This window comes from Fusarium poae, chromosome 4 (genome assembly GCF_019609905.1).
Source record: "Fusarium poae strain DAOMC 252244 chromosome 4, whole genome shotgun sequence".
In the NCBI taxonomy this organism is placed as follows: domain Eukaryota; kingdom Fungi; phylum Ascomycota; class Sordariomycetes; order Hypocreales; family Nectriaceae; genus Fusarium; species Fusarium poae.
This window is the reverse complement of record NC_058402.1, coordinates 3581253-3601229: the sequence shown is the minus strand read 5'-3', so window position 1 is coordinate 3601229 and position 19977 is coordinate 3581253. Positions and strand designations below refer to the sequence as shown.

General features: G+C 47.3%; 8 protein-coding genes across 8 annotated transcripts; 3 read left to right on the top strand and 5 right to left on the bottom strand.

Annotated features, from left to right (window-relative positions):
• Positions 1–1390: 1390 nt before the first annotated feature.
• On the bottom strand, positions 1391–4162 carry FPOAC1_011214 (uncharacterized protein; the record flags this gene model as incomplete). The annotated part of the gene is made up of 4 exons (XM_044855597.1): positions 1391–2900; positions 2952–3245; positions 3301–3943; positions 4153–4162. The coding sequence occupies 4 exons, from the start codon at positions 4160–4162 to the stop codon at positions 1391–1393; spliced, it is 2457 nt and encodes an 818-aa protein (XP_044702910.1).
• A 1945-nt stretch (positions 4163–6107) lies between these two features.
• On the top strand, positions 6108–6872 carry YOP1 (ER membrane protein DP1/Yop1; the record flags this gene model as incomplete). The annotated part of the gene is made up of 4 exons (XM_044855596.1): positions 6108–6158; positions 6256–6471; positions 6561–6682; positions 6752–6872. The coding sequence occupies 4 exons, from the start codon at positions 6108–6110 to the stop codon at positions 6870–6872; spliced, it is 510 nt and encodes a 169-aa protein (XP_044702909.1).
• A 1060-nt stretch (positions 6873–7932) lies between these two features.
• Positions 7933–9839, top strand: FPOAC1_011212 (uncharacterized protein; the record flags this gene model as incomplete). Its single annotated transcript, XM_044855595.1, has 2 exons — positions 7933–9106; positions 9157–9839. 2 exons carry the CDS (start codon positions 7933–7935, stop codon positions 9837–9839), a joined length of 1857 nt encoding a protein of 618 aa, XP_044702908.1.
• Positions 9840–10123: 284 nt separating this feature from the next.
• Positions 10124–10542, bottom strand: FPOAC1_011211 (uncharacterized protein; the record flags this gene model as incomplete). Its single annotated transcript, XM_044855594.1, has 3 exons — positions 10124–10191; positions 10247–10373; positions 10423–10542. The coding sequence occupies 3 exons, from the start codon at positions 10540–10542 to the stop codon at positions 10124–10126; spliced, it is 315 nt and encodes a 104-aa protein (XP_044702907.1).
• A 421-nt stretch (positions 10543–10963) lies between these two features.
• FPOAC1_011210 (uncharacterized protein) lies at positions 10964–11314 on the top strand (the record flags this gene model as incomplete). Its single annotated transcript, XM_044855593.1, has 3 exons — positions 10964–10966; positions 11050–11185; positions 11250–11314. 3 exons carry the CDS (start codon positions 10964–10966, stop codon positions 11312–11314), a joined length of 204 nt encoding a protein of 67 aa, XP_044702906.1.
• Positions 11315–11789: 475 nt separating this feature from the next.
• On the bottom strand, positions 11790–12970 carry FPOAC1_011209 (uncharacterized protein; the record flags this gene model as incomplete). Its single annotated transcript, XM_044855592.1, has 3 exons — positions 11790–12494; positions 12547–12851; positions 12937–12970. 3 exons carry the CDS (start codon positions 12968–12970, stop codon positions 11790–11792), a joined length of 1044 nt encoding a protein of 347 aa, XP_044702905.1.
• A 1112-nt stretch (positions 12971–14082) lies between these two features.
• On the bottom strand, positions 14083–14908 carry FPOAC1_011208 (uncharacterized protein; the record flags this gene model as incomplete). The annotated part of the gene is made up of 2 exons (XM_044855591.1): positions 14083–14444; positions 14497–14908. 2 exons carry the CDS (start codon positions 14906–14908, stop codon positions 14083–14085), a joined length of 774 nt encoding a protein of 257 aa, XP_044702904.1.
• Positions 14909–18200: 3292 nt separating this feature from the next.
• On the bottom strand, positions 18201–18941 carry FPOAC1_011207 (uncharacterized protein; the record flags this gene model as incomplete). Its single annotated transcript, XM_044855590.1, has 1 exon — positions 18201–18941. One exon carries the CDS (start codon positions 18939–18941, stop codon positions 18201–18203), a length of 741 nt encoding a protein of 246 aa, XP_044702903.1.
• Positions 18942–19977: the final 1036 nt, after the last annotated feature.

The window sequence follows — 19977 nt, the reverse complement described above, 5'->3', positions numbered from 1 at the left end:
ATGTACATACAAAGCTAGCTGGTGTAGTGTTCTCTCGACTGTTCTTTTTCTTTTCCTTTTCGTTTTGTTTGTGCCTTTGGGATAAGTTCCTTTAATGAAACTCGGAAGGATTGCTGAAATAAAAGAGAAAAGGCACGTTGAATCAATTAGGTGCGTTCTTCGAGGTTATAGCACCCAATGTCGAAAGCTGGATATGAATATAGCCGTCCGGGAACGGAGCCAAGGTTTCGAAATATTTGGGTGCGTCCAACAAAGCTAAACCCTGGTGGCTTTCCCTTGAACGCCCTTTAACCGTGTATTGATAATTATAGGTTCAAAATAGAACCTATTGATGACGAGAGAGAGTATCCTTATATACAAAAGCATATGTATTGACATCTTGCTGCTTCATGTACAGTACATAGTCATCAGAAGCAAATGTCCGGCATAAGCCCCGAATAACAGCTCACTCACAAGGGTAAGCAAGCTACTGCCGTATACTTTTCTTGCTCTTTATGACTCGGTCTTGGTTCCATGTTCCGTCTTCGGCTTTGGTCTCTTTTTCCTTGGTGGGTTTGTCGACTCCATAGGCGAGTTGACTCCATTGCGCTAGTGGGTAATACACCCCCACATTATAACCCGGGCTGTCCCTGCAGTCTCTACAGGCAGACGGGCAGGTAACTTAACCTTCCATCACTGGCCTACTCAATTGATACCTACTAACCTAGGTACCTATTCTAGAAGGAAGCTTACAAGTGCCAATTATGGATGTATAGCAAGTTAAAAGGTAGTTACCTAGGTTAGTAGCTATCATCAAGGAGCGCTCCCATCCCCTCCCTATCTTGTTCGACTTGTTGGATCGTGTCAGAGTACGAGTAACACTGATCAACCAATCAAAGTCAAGACTTCGACTTGACAACTATAAAATGAGAGATTGCATGAATGAAGCATCTCGGGTCGAAACAACCATTGTTGAATTGATCAATTACTCAATATTCTTCATAATAACGGTAACATACTCCATAATTGAACAGTCAGCCCTGTCCTTTCTTGTCCAACCAATCCTAGAATTCGTCGGTTCACCTGAACGCCAATACCCAATAGTTGTTATGCTGCGACTCCCAAATCCCAAGCATTATAAAGCTGACAACAATCCAAACACGTCTTCTCCCAGGCCTGTCTTTCCAACCGAACGGAACTCGACCAGTCGCATATCTTCTTCCTCTAGACCCATCATCATGTCTTCGTTCCGTCATCCCATCGTCTCTGATTCGAGAATAAGACCTTGGCGGAACGGAACTGCTGGGCACCATTAAATCACCAAAGGGTATAAACCATCCCAGCTCCGGAACGCCAGTCTCCGCACACGCTCGACAACACACGCGATCCTGCTGGCCCTGCGTCTTAACACTCATAGTCCACCTGTAGCAAACTCCGATCCTGTCAACATGTCATGTTCCTGGTTTTCTGCACCCGTGTAGTCGAACTTGTCCAGGTTGAATTCTTCCTCGGGCGTTCTGATCCCAATACCACTGTCATCGTGCATGTCACCACCACTCATGCTCATTGAGTTTTGGTTCACCTTGTTGGAGGCGGGGGGGAACGGTGCCCGTTCTCCTTGGTTCTGAGACGCATTGTTTAGGTTGAGTTCGTCGCTACCGCTGCTGTATCGGGAAGTTTGTCGGCTTGTATCTTTCGTCGACCGTGGAGGGGTGGTTGTGTTAGTACCTGTGGTGCGGCTACTCTTCTGGTTCATGAATCCTCCCGTCTCCACCAAAAAGCATGCCATCTCGTCTAGCCATGTCTTTGTCACCCACCACGAACCAAAGCTCTTTCCGCCGCGAAGCGTGATGTCTCGCATCACTGCTGTACCAATACGCTCGATACACCACACGATTTCCGTGGCCGAAGCGTAAGGGAATCTCTGAGGCAAGCCTCTGAGAAACGCAACCCAGGCCTCAAGGACATTTTGACCTGGTGCGCCTACGTTGTCGTCATTCGATAAGCGACTGTTGCTGGAGCTGGTTTCTGAGTAGACCGTGACACCCTGTATTGTCCAATCTACCTTGGGATTGTTCAAAAGCGATCGAACATCATGAAGGAGAATTTTTACCACCTCGTCCATGCCTCGAGTGGGTACGCACTCGGCAATCTTTCGCAGTCGTATCATGGCAACCCAATCCTCGAACATCTGCGTACGATTTTCTTCGGTGGAAAGCATATTTGCGGCCGCGTGAGCTGTCAGGTTTACCCTGAGCGCACGGTCAAGGAGTCCAGCAAAAAGCGTCGCGGGGGCTTCCTTGGCTCGTACTACGTGCTGTGGCTGACCTTGGAACGACTCCCGGATGTGGGGGACAAGTCTGTCTGAAATGGTCCTGAAGGTATCCAAGACAGGCTTCGGCACAACTTGGAGCGTGAGACTCGATACTATCCTCATCATGCGTTGATAGAGGACAAAATCACATTCCTCAACCCAAGACGCCAAGGCTGGGTTCGCAAACAGTTTTTGAACGGGGGTTGTCAGTGTTCCTTGGAAAGAGGTGTACAGGTGGAAGAAGTTTTTCTCCTTGCAGTACCTGATACATTCTACGAGTGATGTGCAGTGAGCCCGGTACAGTGCCGAGAGAGATTTTGCGGCGTCGGGATCAGTTCCTTGAGGGAGGAACCGATCGATAGATGGTAGAGGAAGAGGGTCAGCGAGTGCAAAAACTTCTTCGTTGACGGGAGGGAAGGCGAGTTCGAGTTGAGTCTTTGTCGTACAGTTGAGATCTTCCAATTTCCTGACTTCATGCTCATTATACAAGCTGTGGGATCCAAAAGCGGATTGGCGTGAGTTTCCATCTGGCTTCACGTCGGTACCGATGTGAGGTGAAGGCAGTGTTCCTTGGCTCAGACTGATATTCGATGGCGCGGGGAGTTGGCTAATCTTTGTTCAGCAGACGTACACGGTATCAGATGGGGTAGTAGCATACTTGAAATTTGGGGTGAGGCTTCTAGCTTCAGTCTGAGGGCGAGCTATCTGAGCTGGGGCTTCATGTACCTCAGGTGATTCCTCATGTAATGTGAAGTTGACATAGTGGTATTTGGATTCTCCGCGGACACCTAACCGTCTTGTCTTAAGACCAGGGAACAAAACGCGAACAAGCTTGCCAAAGCTGGCAGGGTTGAGCACAGTTATCCTTTCGTTGGCACACTTCGAGGCGTAGTTGGCGTATACACGTCCTCTTGGGACTGATCCCTTACCTGCACTACAGACCGAGTTAATCCTAGCATGATCAGTCAGCACGTGCCTAACAGTATCGCGGTATGTAGAGGATGTACCAAAGCATGGCAAACACTTGTCGCGTTCGCTCCGAGTTGGGACCCCTATCATTGCCGTGCAATTCCTTTGCCACATCGTCAAGGCCACGGTGCATGTTGCTCTTATAGAGTTGCCTCATTTCAAGCTCGTTGTTCGCACTCGATCGACCTGACGTGCTTTTAGGGGCTCCGCCCATGACCATTCGGGAATCACCACCGTCGTCGTTTTCATCGCGTTCCATCAACTGACTTTCACCTTCAGTGAAACTGGCGTTGTTGCTGTATTGTTCGGCTGGAAGTGGGTGTCTTTGTGAAGGATGCCGTTGTTGGTATTGCAAGTGATGGCCCATTGGAGCACTCATGGAAGCATCCATTGGGAAATCTTGGCTACCTTGCATATGTGTCGCAGCCTGTAGCAGCATATCGTCTGTCGACATCTGAGCATTATTCATATCCTTGACATGGCCATGAGGATGCGCGTGTATATGGGCATGATCGCCGGGCAACCATTGTCCGGAGTACATGTCCGACGTGTCAGCAAAGCCTGGTGGTTCGAGGCTGTTGAGCGAGGCTGTTGAGGCTTGGGACAGAGGACGTCTGGCCGACCGGGCGGAGGAACGGGCTGATAGAGCTTGGGTTTGCCCAGAAGCTGAAATATTGTCCACTGAGGAACGCAAATTCTGTTAACAATCGCGAAGCACGAGGTAGAGATGAAGGAGGCAGTAAAGTTTTAGTCAGGGTTTGGAAAGCAAGAAGGCTTTATGTTTTTGTCAAGACCGAGTGTAATCGCGTCGTGATTGGGATGTCGAAGATTAAGTTTGTGACTTCGGAGGTCGGAGGGACGAAGGAAAAACAGGGAGAAAGTTGACTTACCCTGCTCCATAGGTAGGTAGGTACTATTAGGTACTTAGATGAGAGACGGGGACGTTGTTGATTTGGGTTGAGTCGAGAGGAATTTGTGGGCTAGCAAACAACAAACATTGGCTGGGGTTCGGATGCGCCGCTTCAACAACAATGAAACTCGAGGGAGAAAACCACAGCCACAGAGTCGCGAAACAAATAAAAAATGTAGGAATAGCTGATTTAATGAAAGCAAGTCACAATAATACCGCGCAAGGGGCTGCGCGGGCTATCTCTGGCGCGGTGCTGAAGGTAGCAGTGTGTCTTTGCTGGAACAGTTGTTGTCCCTGTGTTGTCGTTGCGAGGTCAACGAGAAATGGAGTCTCTGCTGACGAACCTATAGAAGTACGCTGCTGTATTAGATAATCGCAGTGGATACTATCCACATGTTCTATTGGTGTGTCTCACGAGAGCTTCATCGGATTGGATATCTGGTGCTCATTTCGAGACCGCAAATTAGCCGAAATTCCTGTTATCACGATATACGAGCATTGACTGGCTGCGCGTCCTGTTCTGTACGATCGTGTCTCGATCTATGTCTTTAAAACTTGGAACTGCTAGTCTACTCCAGGTCAAAAGGTACTCGCCGCAAGAATTGGATGTCTCCTTAGCTATGGAGGACATGACGGTTGCCCTGAACAAATGTTTATTGTGCATTGCAGCGTGAATGGCGATAGACAAGAACTGATTCAGCCAAGATAATGTGCTTGACAGCGGTTCAGTTGTCTAGGGGAGATGTGAGATGTCAAGAAAGCACATGCTCTGTATTATAAGACCAGCGGTCGAGTATATGATACGCTCACGAGATCAATCACAGTCACAATCCTCTTCACATGAGAAATACATAACACAAACACTGTATACAATATCCAGATGCCGTATCCGTTTTGATTTCTAAGAACAGTTATGACAGACGACATTTCGCATTTTACCACTCCCTAAAAAAAGTCATCTTACTTACTACTACTCTGTAGTGGCTGCGGTGTTGCGTCTTAGGAGTTTGCCGGGAACTTGCTACATACGGGTATGCACCTCGCTCGCCATTGCCCGCTTTTGGTGGTATATTCGGTTCCATCTAAAAATGATGTAATTGTTTTGTTTTGTTTTTCTTGCTAGTGTAGATACATGTGATGATATGTGTTAGCGCTACATCACAGCGTACCGACGAACCTTGCGTCATACATATAACGAGTATGAGCTGACCTTTTCGGTCAATTAATCAACCAGAGAGACCACCAAACCTGCAGGACTGTATAGAACCTTGTGAAAGGAGCTATACATCCATTGTGATAAATTCATAGTATCATTGAAATAAATCCCTATCTTAATACTGATAACTACATCACATGCACTCTATCACTCACCCTAAAGCGTCTTGCTGATCAACTTTAGCAACTCACAAAAAAATCCCCGAGTCTACAGGGTCACAAGCCACTGACACGCTGTTGCGTTCAACTGACTCCGCGTCAATTTTGTTCCCGTTTCGGTTCGCTACACAGGCCTCAGGGCATCAGAAACGTTGGCGGCTTGAAGCATAGGAGACGAAATTAGCAGACCAGTTGATGCTACTTAGACTATGGATCTTAGACTTTTTATTTTTGAGGAAACCCTCGTTTCTGTTACCCACTAGACGGGCTGTACCTTAGTAGGTACCTACCTACCTACCAGGTACCGATAGGTGTTTTTCATTATCTTCCCCCATCTCAGCTGGAGCTAGTGCAGTGATAAAAGGTGCTCAGGGCTGCCTTTCTATTAGTCTACTTCTTCCATTTAACCAACTGTGCTCCTCTTACGTATTGGACGCTAAGTCAGCTATTTCACACCAACCCCTCCAACGTCTTTTTTTACAACTCTACCTACCTATCTTCTTCCCACCATCATTCAACTTTTCGACATCTGCTTATTGTATTGATACATCATTATCAACAATGTCCGCTCAAGACAAGGCCCAACAATACCTTGGTCAGCTCGACCGTGAGGTAAGTTCTTGACGACGCTGCGACTTCACCTTTGCAGTCGACACAAATTGCGCAACGACTTGTTCCAGATCAAATGCTGACAACTGTCGTTATCCAGCTCTCCAAGTACCCCGCCCTCAACAACCTTGAGAAGCAGGCTGGTGTTCCCAAGGCCTACGCTGTCATTGGTGTCGGAGCTCTCTACTTCTTCCTCATCATCTTCAACCTCGGCGGTCAGCTTCTTACCAACTTTGCTGGTTTCGTCATTCCCAGCTACTACTCTCTCGGTGCTCTTTTCACCCACAATAAGGAGGATGATACTCAGTGGTTGACTGTACGTGGCCTTCTTTCCCTAACCGCCGGAGCGGATCCCGAGATTCGCCGGGTTCTACGTGGCAGCAGGGTTGCTAACTATTTGTCCAGTATTGGGTTGTTTTCGCTCTCTTTACCGTTATTGAGAGCTTTGTCCAGGTCGTCTACTGGTTCCCCTTTTACTTTGTCTTCAAGTTCATCTTCCTTCTCTGGCTCTCCCTCCCTGCCTTCCGGTAAGTTCTATGCGGGTCTGCACCTGCCCCGCTCTACGTAGTATTTTGTTCAAAAACTGACTTGGATAGGGGTGCTGATCTCGTTTTCCGATCTTTCCTGGCCCCTACCCTCGGCCGATACTTCCAGCAGTCCGGCTCTACCGCCTCAGGTCTCCGTGCCAAGGCTGACGGCCTTGACAAGACCGAGTAAACGGTCACCGCTGTGTAGCTTGGTCGCTAATCCAAATCTCGCGTATACTGCGTGACCCGGACCAAGTACTTTCGGTTATACATGAACGGAAAATTATTGCCTTTTAGGAATGGAGCAGCTTTCAAAACAATGCTGCTTGATTTGGAGGTGAATGGATGAGAAGGATCAACATCAGGATTGGGAAGTATACAAGCTAGAGAGACGCACTGGGCAGCTGTTTGAACGCGAAGGGGTGACTCTGGTCATGGCCCTGTTTGACTGATGAATGAATGCCAAAGATATTGACTAGAACTATACTGAAGACGCTCTCTTTTGAACGTCATGAGAACACGTTTCGCGATTATGTTGTTTTTTGCTTACCCCACATCGCATCACTTTGTGATCTACAACGCTGAAGAAAGTTCCCCTTGGTAATTTATCAGACATCAGCCCTTATGTGATTGTCGCGTGCCCCAATAATGGAGCTGCGACTTTGAATACATATCTCAATGTGTGGTGTATTTAGTCACTAATCGTTAATATTTTACTGGTAGTTCAACCTCAAGCTTGTACTGCCGACGATCTGATCCGATCTGGCGTGACCTTGACGTAGCGCTCAAGTTGCTAGTCCGCGGAAGGTCTTATTTTTAGCATGGCCCAAGCTTTTTGTAACCGTTCGTGGGTTCGCCCAGGCTCAAAAAAAGTCCCGACCACTTCAGCGTATCAGAAAAATTGGCTGAACCGTTTGTGGCGGTGCAACAGCACCGGCGTCCTGAATGGATGACTGCGCCTCAGTTCCCCTTGCTGTATCAAATTAGTGGTTGTCGATGTCAGCAGTAGCATCCATTCTCATCGTGGGCTGAATCGTCTACTTCGATCTGTAATTCTTGTCCAATCGTCTTTTGCCAAGCAAGACGAACTCCCTTCAAGAAACAACTTCGGGAGATCTCACAATGGTCTTTTGCATCTAATACCAAGCCTCATGCTACGAAAAAAGACTCTCGTTTCCTGATTGCGCGTCGCTAGACCGAAGCCATACTCAGCAAAAAGGCGAAGACCCCTGGAGGGAACGCCGACCATCATGATACCCAATGCATCTATACCACGACTGCCGATACCAAGAAAAACCTACATACTTACCCTAGCGCTGAGTCTATTGCTCTGCGCTTTTGGAAATGCTGATGCATCGGAGCTGTTGCACGACGCTATATTCGACACCGAAGCACTTATCGAGCGAAGCGATGCATCCAATCTCATATACGAACCTGACTTCGGTGTATTCGATCGTAGTATTCTCGGCCGTGCGACAGTAGAGCAGTCGCTTCTGACAAATAACGGCCCGGATAGTCGAAAATTGAGTCCCGGCGCAACTGTCTGCTACGTCGTGGATAAGAAGACGTTGTTCGGCAAGGATAAGAGGGACGACATTGCCCACGGAACGGGGAGCATCAAGGAAGATTCTGGCCATAAAAATTCTCGTCGAGCAGAGTCTAAGACGGTTTACATATCTGTAAATACCTGTTCGAGACCAAGCTTGAAATCCAAGGATAAGGACAACAATCCCGAAACAGCACCACAACTCAGTCTCTACACTTCAACCTCTAGCAAGATCAAGTGTCCAGACTCCTCTAACTACAACGAGACAAACTCTGCTCTGCAAAGGATACCGTTTGATGAGGGCGCGGCCATGGTTACTGTTAATGCTACTGATGCCATCTACATTAGTGTCGCTGCCCCCAACATCACAAAAAAGCACGATGGGGACTGGGAATATCAGGTCGCCATATCCTTTGACGAGTATTACCATAACTATGACGCTCAGAACGGTACCGCTCGACTACTACTGATGGATTTCGACTCAACATCAGCACTTCTTGTCACTAGCAATCTGACTGAGGACTCAAGTGAGACCCAGCAAATCATGAAGAGGCCGCCCCCTTACCAACTATTCGTTGGCGACGAAAAACTGAGATCCATTGATGGTCTGCGACATTCAGCTTGTGGCCTTGCACGGAGCGCCGAAATTTGGGCAAATGGGAATAAGACAGGGAGACACAATGATCTCGTTACCACCGGTGTCACAACACGAGGACCAGGCCAACTACCCAAACAGCAATTTTTGATTGCAGGTCTTAATCACAGTTCCTCATACTCGGGCATCCTTGTCAAGATGCCAGAAGGGAATAGCAAGAGGGCCGAAACAACAGGTGGTGGGGGTACAGTCTACCGCGCCACCTCATTTCAAACATCATCCAGTAAGTTGAAACTACCATTTTATTTGCTTCTATGAAACTGATTCCATTAGGCTCGAATTGCAAGATGGTCACTAACCTTGACTTTTGCAATGAGACTCAATACGCTGTCCCAGGCAACGACAAGAAGTTCAACAACACGGCCCTGGCAAAGCACTACGATGACTACGCCAGAAAGATGTATGCCAACTTTGAAAAAGTTCTGATGCAGATGCCCTGCGAAACACCCCCTGAGTCGCGCTACTCGCTTGTGCGGGATTGTGATCAGTGTCGCGAAGCCTACAAGCGTTGGCTCTGCACTGTTAGCATCCCTCGCTGTGAAGATGTTATGGGCGGTAGCAGGTTCAGCGTCGTCCGTAACGCTTTCCAAGCTTTCCCCAACGGGACTACACTACCTGATAATTTTCGCAAAGGACTCAGGTCATCTGCAAACAACTCTTCACGTAACGCCTGGATCGATGAAACGGTCAAGCCCGGCCCTTACAAGGAATTATTGCCATGTGAAGACATTTGTTACGACGTCGTTCAATCCTGCCCCTCGGCCATGGGGTTCACCTGCCCGCAGCCTGGATTCCCAAGTTTCAGCGTAAGCTATGGAGAAAGGAATTCCGATACTTCTAGTATCACATGCAACTACCCGGGCGAGGCAAGAACAAAGATTAGCGCGGCGAGAGTTGTTCGTCCTGGTATGTTTATGCTTAGTGCAGTGTCATTGATGATGTGGTTGGTGCTGTGAGAGATGTACTTCTTGGGTATGCGTGGAGTTTAAGATGGCGTTTACTTGAACGCCTTGGCAAAAGTACCACGATGAACTGGCATGTTATGATTGACCCATTCCGGAGGTACCTTTTTCGAGGTTTATAGACTTTATTAGTGTTACATGTAAAATAAGGTCGTTTTTAGATAGGCTTTTGTAATTCTATTCAAAGATGTGGTGTATCAATACTGCAAAGAACAGCCCTACATGGAAATTATTCGTTTGTCATCTGATGATTTAACTACATCACCATAACACAAGGTCTAAGCCTTTTCTGCCTTCGTTGCAGCATCGTACTCCTTGATCGTTGTTTCCAATTTCTCGATAGTCGCTACAAGAGCAAAGTCAGTCGGCCTGTCTTGTCGCAAGCATCATTTAAGACGAACCATCTCGTTCGGCGCGAACCTCGTCTGTCTCAAGCTTCACCCATGTCCAGTAAGCAAGCTGGTATGTGAAAACAGCGATGAGAAGTGTCTTTGCGATCGGTCGTGTGAATGTGCGATAGAACTGAGACTGCAGCGTTGTCAATACATGCTCCATTTTTATAAACTGTCATGCGTACTGTTGGGCTGGGTTGACTTTTACTCGCATACGCTCTTCTGCTGACGGAATAGAGGCCCCGGTTATAAGCGCTCTTTGGCGCAATCACAGGCCGTAGCCTTGTCAATGCCGTAGAAATCATGATGTTGATGCGCAATGAATTGAATATTGGATAATCGCAAAGCAATCGATAAGCTTCTGAAGCACAGCCACATCTGAACGGTGGCGTGATGTGTACCTTAGTAGTCTACCGAGTGGGGGCGGGGCCGGTGGGGGACGGAGACAGTCTTCAGTTTCCACCTCCCATGTCCGCTGGGCTGGCCGTAATAAGGGGAAAGGAACACATGTCCCCAAAATTGTTAGCAACCCATTTAACTTACAGGGCCTCTGAAATCTGTCCCCTAGTCGATCTCCGAACTAGTACTTGAACTTGAACACGCGCAATTTCCATATCCGAAGTAATTCATTTTCTACGACTTGTTTCCTCCTATATACCTACTCAATCTTTGTACTTTCTTCTTTTCTATTCCTTCACTCGTCAACACTTGAACTCTCCAGACACGATGGTACGTCGCTAACTCGCGGAACCCTGACTCGACAGTGTCGATCTCATGATGGAGATGGCGCTAACATGATATTCTGTTCGCAGGCGCAAACTCCTCAGCAGCGACGACGCAACGAGGCCTTTGCCAAGGGCAATGAGAACAAGATGGGCAAGGCCGAGCAACAAGTCAAGAAGCGGGTTGAGAAGGTCCAGAAGTCACCCATCTCTGTGTTCTGGCTCAGTAAGTATTCCAGCTAACAAAGCTTTGTTATGAAGCTGTTTAACTTATTAACGATATTCCTCAGGCATCCTCGGCTTCGTCATCTTCGGCGGTCTTGTCTTCGAGGCTCTCTCCCGATTCTTCGGTTAAACCTTTTCTTCGATTCAACCTCTGTACTACAAAACACAAACACCAAAAAACAAAAAACAAACGACACTCAAATACCCCAAGCAAGCTTCGCCCAAGCGATAACATTGCAATTCTTTGGAGATATAAGAGGTGTTGACGGCCTTTGCGCCGTGCGGTCTATGTATGACCGTGGGTCACCAGTCCACCATCCAAAGGAGCTCAAAAGGGGGCAGGGCCTGTACTGTATTTCACTGTTGGAGCAACTGTCTTGATATCATATGGAACTTGACTTGAGGAGAATAGGCGCAAACTGGATTTAATATAAATCAATTTCTTTTCGAAGATTAAAACAAGGGGTTTCTTTTTTTGCCTTTTTGTCTACCCGACGCCATGCCATGAATCATGCGATCAAATACCAGCCCTTGGTGTAAGGGAGTTTGCTGAAGTCTTGAGCTTCTCTTTCCAGCTTTTGGACCAGTTCCAAGTCCTGAAAGAATTAGGCGCCAAGACCACGGCGCTTACTTCCAGCCTCATTCTTCATCTTCATGCCAGCCTCGAATTGCTTTTGAATATCGGCTTCGGCCTTGGTAGAATCAGATGTGCCCTTGGTGGCAGAACTGTGAGCCGCAGGGGCGGCAGCACCCGCCTTCTTACCTCCCAAGAGTCGCAGGAACTTGGCCTGTCGAGCAGAACCGCCTTCGAGACCATCGACCTGCCACTGCTCAGTCTGAGCAGCGGATTCTTCAGAGCCCTTCTCTGCCTTGGCTTTTGCCTCGGCCTCTCGCTTGCGCTTCTTTTCGGCCTTCTTAGCCTTCTTATCAGAGATCTCGGGCTCGTCATGCTCGGGCTTAGACTTATTGGCCTCCTCCTTGACTTCCTCAGGCTCGACAACCCTCACTTTCTTTTCCTTCTTGTTCTTCTTGAAGTTTTTTGGCTCCTCTACTTCCGAAGGAACATCAGCGACGGAGATGCGGCTTCGTTCGGAACCAGCGTTACTCAATCGACGGTGCTTCATAACGATCTCGTCGGCAGGGATATCTTCAGGAACTTCGGTGGGCTCCTGGTTCACAAGAACACCACCCTTGTTCTCAGAGGCGTCAGAAGCCTCCGAGGCGTCAGACGAAGAAGTACCTGATTCGGAAGAAGAGTCGTCGTCATCGTTGTCGCTATCCTGTTCAGACCTGGACTCAGTCGCGTTCTTCTATATGGAGCTGTCAGTATGCAGGCCGACAAGCTTCAAAGGGCTACCTTACCTCGGCATCCAGCAAAGCCTGGTACTGAGCAGCAGCCTTCTTTGCCTCCTTGAACAAGGCGTCTGCCTTCTTCTGCAGCTTTTCGACACGGGTCTTGAGCTTTGCCTTTCTCTTTTCATCACTCACAACCTTCTTCTTTGCACTATACTTCTCCTTTCGAGGGTTACCGCCAACGACCTTCTTAGCCTCGGCATTAACTTTGGCTTTCGTAGCTTTTTCAGCGCGCTTCTCTGCTTTCGCTGCACGCTTCGCCTTGCGCTTCTCGAGCATGGCTGCCTTGTCTTTTCTGGGCTTCAAGGTCTTGGCTAATTGACATATGAGTTAGAGAATAGCTGAGGTAGGCAGATAGAAGTGTGACGGAAGCAAAATTCAAACGGGAAGTCCACATACCCTTGTAAGCCTTCGCCTCGGGGTGCGACGCCATGGTGCTGCTGATCTGAGAGTATGTAGGAAGATGCGTGTCGCGGGATTTGATAAGCAATCGATGCGAGGTTTTTATTCACACAGTTCTTCCCGCGAGCAAGAAACAATGGGCACAATGTATCGTAGTGAAGTCTTGTTATGATGGATGGCGCAAAGAAGAATTGACGATAGCTTCATGGAATGCGCTTTCCATGCAGAATCACTTTTTCTGCCGGGCGGTAGGAAGAAAAGTGGCAGGGGTCCAAACACCAGTGGAGGCAGGAACCACCGGCTTCCCAATTGGGCAATTGCTGGTTTACACGCCAACATCCCGTGCTTTTCCGGAAGGCAACACAAAGATTCACATGTTCCAAAATTTCATGTTGTACAAATAGTATGTGCCGTAATAGATACCTTAGTAGGTTAGTAGGTTAGTAGGTAGTAGGTAGGCACTTTTCAAGATCCGAAAAAGGATTTTCGAGTGAGTCAATTCAAATGGAAGGAACTCATATACAGACGGCAGTGGGACTCGGGTAGTTATGAGCCTGTTGCATTGGAGTCATTTGCTCGACAGCTTGTTCTCATTCACCAACGTACTTCTTGTGATCGAGTATACTTTGATTCATCAGCTTGACTATTGAGTAGCAATTCAAATGGCATATAAGCAGTTGAGGTATTATTGGGTCAAGGAATCAAGTGTTTATCTGATTGTGTGGAGTTTATCCTCCCTTCACTCCCATTCCTAACGCCAGTAATATAGTACAATAAGTAACAGTATCTTACAGAATGATCTATAAATAGAAGAGGAAAAATTAAAGAGAGAAGAAGAATCCTGTTAGTATTAAAGTTGGTTTCTCGACCTATATGGCCATCTCTGGTCGTCTTGTATTATGTCGTCTCAAGCCTCCGCCGCTTCCAATAATAGAATTTCAGCCCAAAAAATACCAAACATGTATATATAGAAGAGCGGGGTGTTTCGAAAGGAGTCCCGGAGAAGAGTGCGTATATTATTTCGTATAATGGCATTAATCATGAGACATCAATCTTTGTATGTTGGTTGCTTCGCTGTACACATTGTTAGTTGGCGTCTTTTTGAACAAACAGGGAATGACCTTACAGTAGCCTTATACCAATCTATTGCTCTGGGCTTGGGTTGTACAGGTAGTAGTCGTCATAGTACATATCATCTCCTCCATTGCTCTCGCCATAAGTTTGTTGTGTCCATTGCGTGTTGTAGGTAGGTGAAGCCCCGTATGTAGCTGTCGCAAAGCTGTCGTCTGCGCTGTGTGTTCCTTTCCTACTGCTGCTATGTCGACTCTCAGCCTCTTGACTTCTCCCTACAAAGGGACCAATGTTCATGCTGCCCCACGGAAGACCAGAGGGTTCTGAGTAGGAGCTAAAGTCACTAGCAGAAGGAATTCGATAGCTGTTGCCAGCATATTCCTGGTTTCGAGAATCTCGCTCTGTTCTCTCCTTGTTTTCTCGTGCCTTTTCTCCTAGACAGTTCCGTTAGCGTCATGAATACTCGTATACTATCAGAAATCTTACGGAATTTGCGCTGAGCGATACGGTTCTGGACTCTTCGTCTCTCTTCAGGATCTGTAATTTCTGACCAGTCGAGATCATCTACTGGAGTCGACTTTGACTTTTTGGAAGTATGTGACGATGAGCTACCCTTGTGTGAGCTATGAGAGCCGTGCGAGCTGTGTCGTGAGCTTCCACCCATCTTGCTCTTTTCAGAGGGTTGCGAGTGCTTCACTGGATACGATTTTTCCTTGTTCTTGGCCGTCGAGGGAATTGACCGTGTTTGCTGTGGTGTTGCAAGTTTTAAAGAATGGGTGTGTTTGTGGCTTGACTTCTTCTTTGTCGAAGTCTCTTGGTTTGCAACCTCAGGGGAAGGACTCTGGATGCGAATTTCTGGTGTTTGTAGATCTGATGGTGATAGCTCCGATGAGGACATCTACTCCAAGAACTTCATATAGGAGGGATAATCAAGGATCAGAGATTGAAACTGTTGACACCAGTAACAGGATAGTATCTAAAATACAGAACTTTGATGTATAAGCCAGAGTTGTTGCTCAAAGAGATTGGTGCTGTCAAGAGAGTCTATAGTCCAAAGAGTGCTGATACAGGACACACCTGATTCTTGGATCATGGGATGTTATAATGAACAATGATCAGGTAAAGAGATTATGTCTTGTCTTGTAGTCGATTCAACTTGAGGCTCTTACAATAGGACATAAACAAAAGTTGAAACTGAGGGCAAGGCCATATACATGTATCTATAAGGCAACAACATTTTTAAGAAGTCTAACTAGACTAGAGAAACACACCCTGGACAATCGTAGGCTGTACCTTAGGAACCCAGTAACTATGGCCCATGCGACAGCGGGACGGGGGAATCGGCCAGGACCGGGGGTGAGGCTTGACTGTTTCTCGAATTGGGTGTGAGGTAATGGAGGGTTAAGATGAACGGCGGAGTTAGGTAGGCGGAATTGACGTATGGAGATTACGAGTAGGGCACAAGGCAAATGCGTAGGGGAAATTTGGCCATTGGCGGACGTGAGTCTACACTTGGTCTGATAGGTAGACTACAGCAGTCGTTTGACTAACAAGGAGGATTCACATCAGCCCTGGAACACTCTACAGGGGGAGCAACTTATGCTTAGAGTATAGTACCCGGGAAAGTCTAAGCCTAGGATGGTGTTAGGTATCGAATGGGATGCGAGCAAAGGGGCGTGTGGAGGTAGAGGATGTGACAAAAAGTTGTTTGCCAAGCGATATCAGATCCGAAATCCTCCTTGGTGACTGAGGCCAGGAGGTCTCGTGGTGCACAGAATACGTATGCGTATACTATCACGGTCTACGAATCGCGGAGCTGGTTCATCTACTGTACGTCAGGTCAGGTACATGTACAGTAGATGTTTAGACCCATGACGGCGTGGGAGTCATACTCGATAAACCTTGTAATCACTCACCTGTAGTACCTGAGTTACAAACGTTCCCTGGCCTTCCCTAGACTATCCATAGTCTGGGGTCCAGCTAATTCAAGTAAGACGAATTGGGAAGCACAGTACGTATGTGCCCACGTACAACATCTGCGTCAAAGAGTTGTTTAATGAAAGAGAATACGTATGTATCTTCTGCACGCGCATCCTCTGCAAGGTCCCTTGTCTTGTGCATTCGCAACCTGTCATGCCCTGTCATGCAGGATTCACCCACCAACCTTGGCTGTCAACTCTGAGACCGGGTGACTAGTGAAGGGAAAAGCCGCGTTGCCAAGCCATTCGCCCTGAAATGGTGAAGTAAACGGGTATCATGGGCCGAGAGCGAGATACGACGGGGACGGAGGAAACAGAGGAGAGGAGCGCTGAGCCTTGTTTAGTTTCCTGCCACGAGGGAACTGAATGATAGGAATGCGCTAGAAAACGGACCCTTCTCAATTGAGAGCATGGGATGTTGTGGCTTATACGATACAAACAAGTACAACTGACTTGAGGCATATTGATTTAATTACCTTGTGACCCAATTCTGTTTTTGTGAATTGGTGAGTTCAAAACTCAATTCCAATACTAAATATTTAGGGAACTCGTTTCACTGAATCCTTGCAATTATGTCACTGTCGATCCGAAATTCCCGGATCTTACATGCTAGGGTACTCATAGACGAGAAGGACAGGGGTCAATAAGAGTCATCGCGTTAACTTAGGAACCACTGTACAACTAAAAAGTCATTAGGAACGGTCTCTGTCCCGAGAATTTGGACACGTTTATTAGTTGATATCATTCCTGCAAATACTGCACATTATCAGTATCTTGCACACCGTCTAACGAGGTGCTTCACAATGCGGCCGTTGGAATTATCGGAGAGTTCCTGAAATGGTTGCCTTGCGTAGTCCAACTCGCTGCCTTGAGGCTTCCACATTATGGCCTGTCTTATATCCATGCATAATTAGACAAGATATAAGGACACGTCGCTATCATCATTGCTAGGCAGTCATTTAGATGATGTAAAGGTTAAACCTATCTTCCAAGTCCGAGCCGAGCCCCGACACCATCTCTTTCCAGCCCTACAGGAGTAACAACCATTACAAGTTCGCATTCGCACGACATCCTTCAATGACATAACTCTGTGGAGGGTTCAACTTACTGCGTCACTAACACGAAACAAAGGTATTCAGTCTCTCAAACATAAAAAAAGAGTCATACTGTACAGTGGGAAGTGACAATGTGACTCTACTGTAGTCTAGGTACATGCATGTCTGTCCAAGGGCGTGCGTGACCCAGTGCAATATGGCGATCTGCCGTCGCTAGAAAACTCACAGGAAACGTCGGTTTATTCAGGGTTGATTATCAATCAAATGAGTGACTTTCAGCTCGTCTTAGTTTGTTCATACGTTGTATTGGTGATATTAGATGATGATTGACGTCCCTCTTCTGGCGACACAATCTTGTTGTAAGCCAAATTTAGGCAGCCTCTGCAATATTGCATCGTGTTTAACTTCACCTGAGCTTGACAATGGAGAGACGGGCTTTCCATTTGCCATCATCCGACATGTTCAGTGAGCCAAACAAAGGTTCCTCGATAGTGAAAACTCTAAGGCCATAGGTTGGGGGCCACCACCGGCGATTCGTCAACATTGGATGGAAAAGGTGGGCGGACAAGGCATTTTAAACAATTGAAAAAAGAAAGAGGGTTGTCTGATGTGCAATTCATAACTAATAAGCTACTTCGCGGTGAACGTTGATAAATTGTAGGTGGCACATTTGAGATATCTGGCTGGGTACAGGGTATGGGTAACGTACCCAGTTTCATAACCAATGACAACAACAACCACAAATTCAGGGTCACGTTAAGAAGATGTATAAACCAAGAACGTGACAGAGTAAATTTCGACTGCAAGTTAGGGATGCTGGGAATACTGGGACACAAGGGTCAGGCATGAATGTGAAATCCATGAGTTTACAATAGTAGCACCCAAGCATAATGAATATTAAAGGAGAGCCTGGATACGAGAATACGGTATTGGTTTGCCTTCAAGAAGAGGCATCAACAGCATGTAGCGTAGTGTTAAGAACATAATATCATATATCATTGCATCTTGGTCAAGTCTCGTTTCACGACATCAGATAATCCAAGAGCGATGTTTGAGTAAAACATGCTTTTGCTCAGCTGTCCATAAGCCCCAGTCATATCTGCTAAAACTACAGTAGTAAATGTACATGTCGTATCTTTTGGCCGTTGTGCAACTATTACATCTTAGCCAACATCTCAGCCTCACGCTCAGCTCTTCGCTCCGCAGACCTCTTCTTGAACCGAGTCTCGGCCCTTCTGCGCTCACCACCGTCAATCTTGCGACCCTGGCGGTCCTCCCACATCCCCTCCGTAACCTTTACAACAACTCCTGAAGCGCCAGGCAAAGGCCTGGCATAAGGTCCAGCGATCGTCTGGGCGCCCACGACCTTGTATCCGCTTGGTCGCACTAGTTGTGATACAGCCCGTGCTGCGGGCTTCTTGCTCGTCTTGAGAGAAGTTTCGGCAGATTCACCCTCCGTAGGGGCGATATCGTGAGGCACGTTAACAACCCATTTCGTGTCCTTCAAGATCGCTGATGGTGTCGCAATCCTCAGAATAGCTTCTCCATCCTTCACATGTTGGAAGTCTCCACCAGGTCCTAGAGAGCCCTTTCTGTATTTCTGCATCCAGTGTAGAAGGTAGCGGCGGTTTCTTGGTGGTTCGATGCCCAGCTCCTTGAGTTCCGGCGAGGTGAGGGAGAAGAGGGCATTCCATGAGGGGAACTTGTTGGCATATTTGTTGAGGCCGCGGCCGATTAGGGTGAGAAAAGTCGGTACATCGGGGACAAAAGGTACTGGCTTAGGGATCGGGTGCGCAGGCCGTGTCTTGTGGAGTTGTCGGATTTGTCCTGTCCTTGAGAAGGCGCCGCCGCTCTGCAGAAGCAGGCCGAATGTTGACCTGAGTCGTTCGCCCTTCATTTTGCTAGACACATGGTGTTAGAATTCGTAGACTGAGAACGAACCGGACATGGTGATCGAACTCACAGTATCCAATGGGTTGAATGACAACCAGTTCAGCCACTCTCCAGAGTCAACGTCAAAGTCTCACAAGCTGATGAACGTTGATCTCGAAATTTGACAATGGATCCCATTATGTCAGCAAGTGGCTGACAGTGCCACATTGAGGTGTGGCGCGCTCATAATTGGCGCTGTGCGGGAACACGCTAGGCTCCCACCCCTTCATTGCTCTACCCTTTGTTCTTCCTACAAACAACTTCATCAAACCAGAGTTACCATACCACCAGATTTAAGGGTAGTGTTGTTTTCCATCCAGAGCCCTTCGAGGGTAAATGCTTGGAACAAAAAATTCTAGGGATGGCTCGAGCAAAGCAAACAGCCAGGCGTCCTGCCCTACACTCTGGTGTTCACTTACATGTTGGAATCGACGGTGAGTACTTACACTTGCACATGCATACCTTCTCTTGAGTGTCGATAGTATGTGGGACATGATCATTTGGTAACCATCAATAATTTCATTTTTTTTGTTGAAATATTATCTTTCTCACCCAAATTCTGTTCAAATGTTTAAACACCTATGGGCTAATATAGCCAAGTTTTCTGTGAAACCTTCATTCTTCTTCATTCATGTTCTTGAACACTTGCTCACTTTGGTCGATAGATTTAATACCAGAATCTCTTGTGGAACGCTTGGTAAAGATTGCGACCTCTGGGAATGAACCTTCAGCGCAACCCCCCGAGCCGCCTACTAAGCGGCGCAAGCTAGATACATCTCTATTGGTCGCAAAAGCCAATTTCACTGTAACCCGACAATGCACAGCGTCTTCCCAAACATCCGTTTCCTGCAAAGAGGTTGAGAAGTTTATGAGTGTTCATTTGCGTGACAGTCGGCTGTTCTTTTATTCATCTCCGGATTGCCCAGTTGACCCTTTCCGCGCAACCATCAATCTCCGAAGATTGGAATCAGAAAACCATGTAAAAATTCTGAGCCACATAT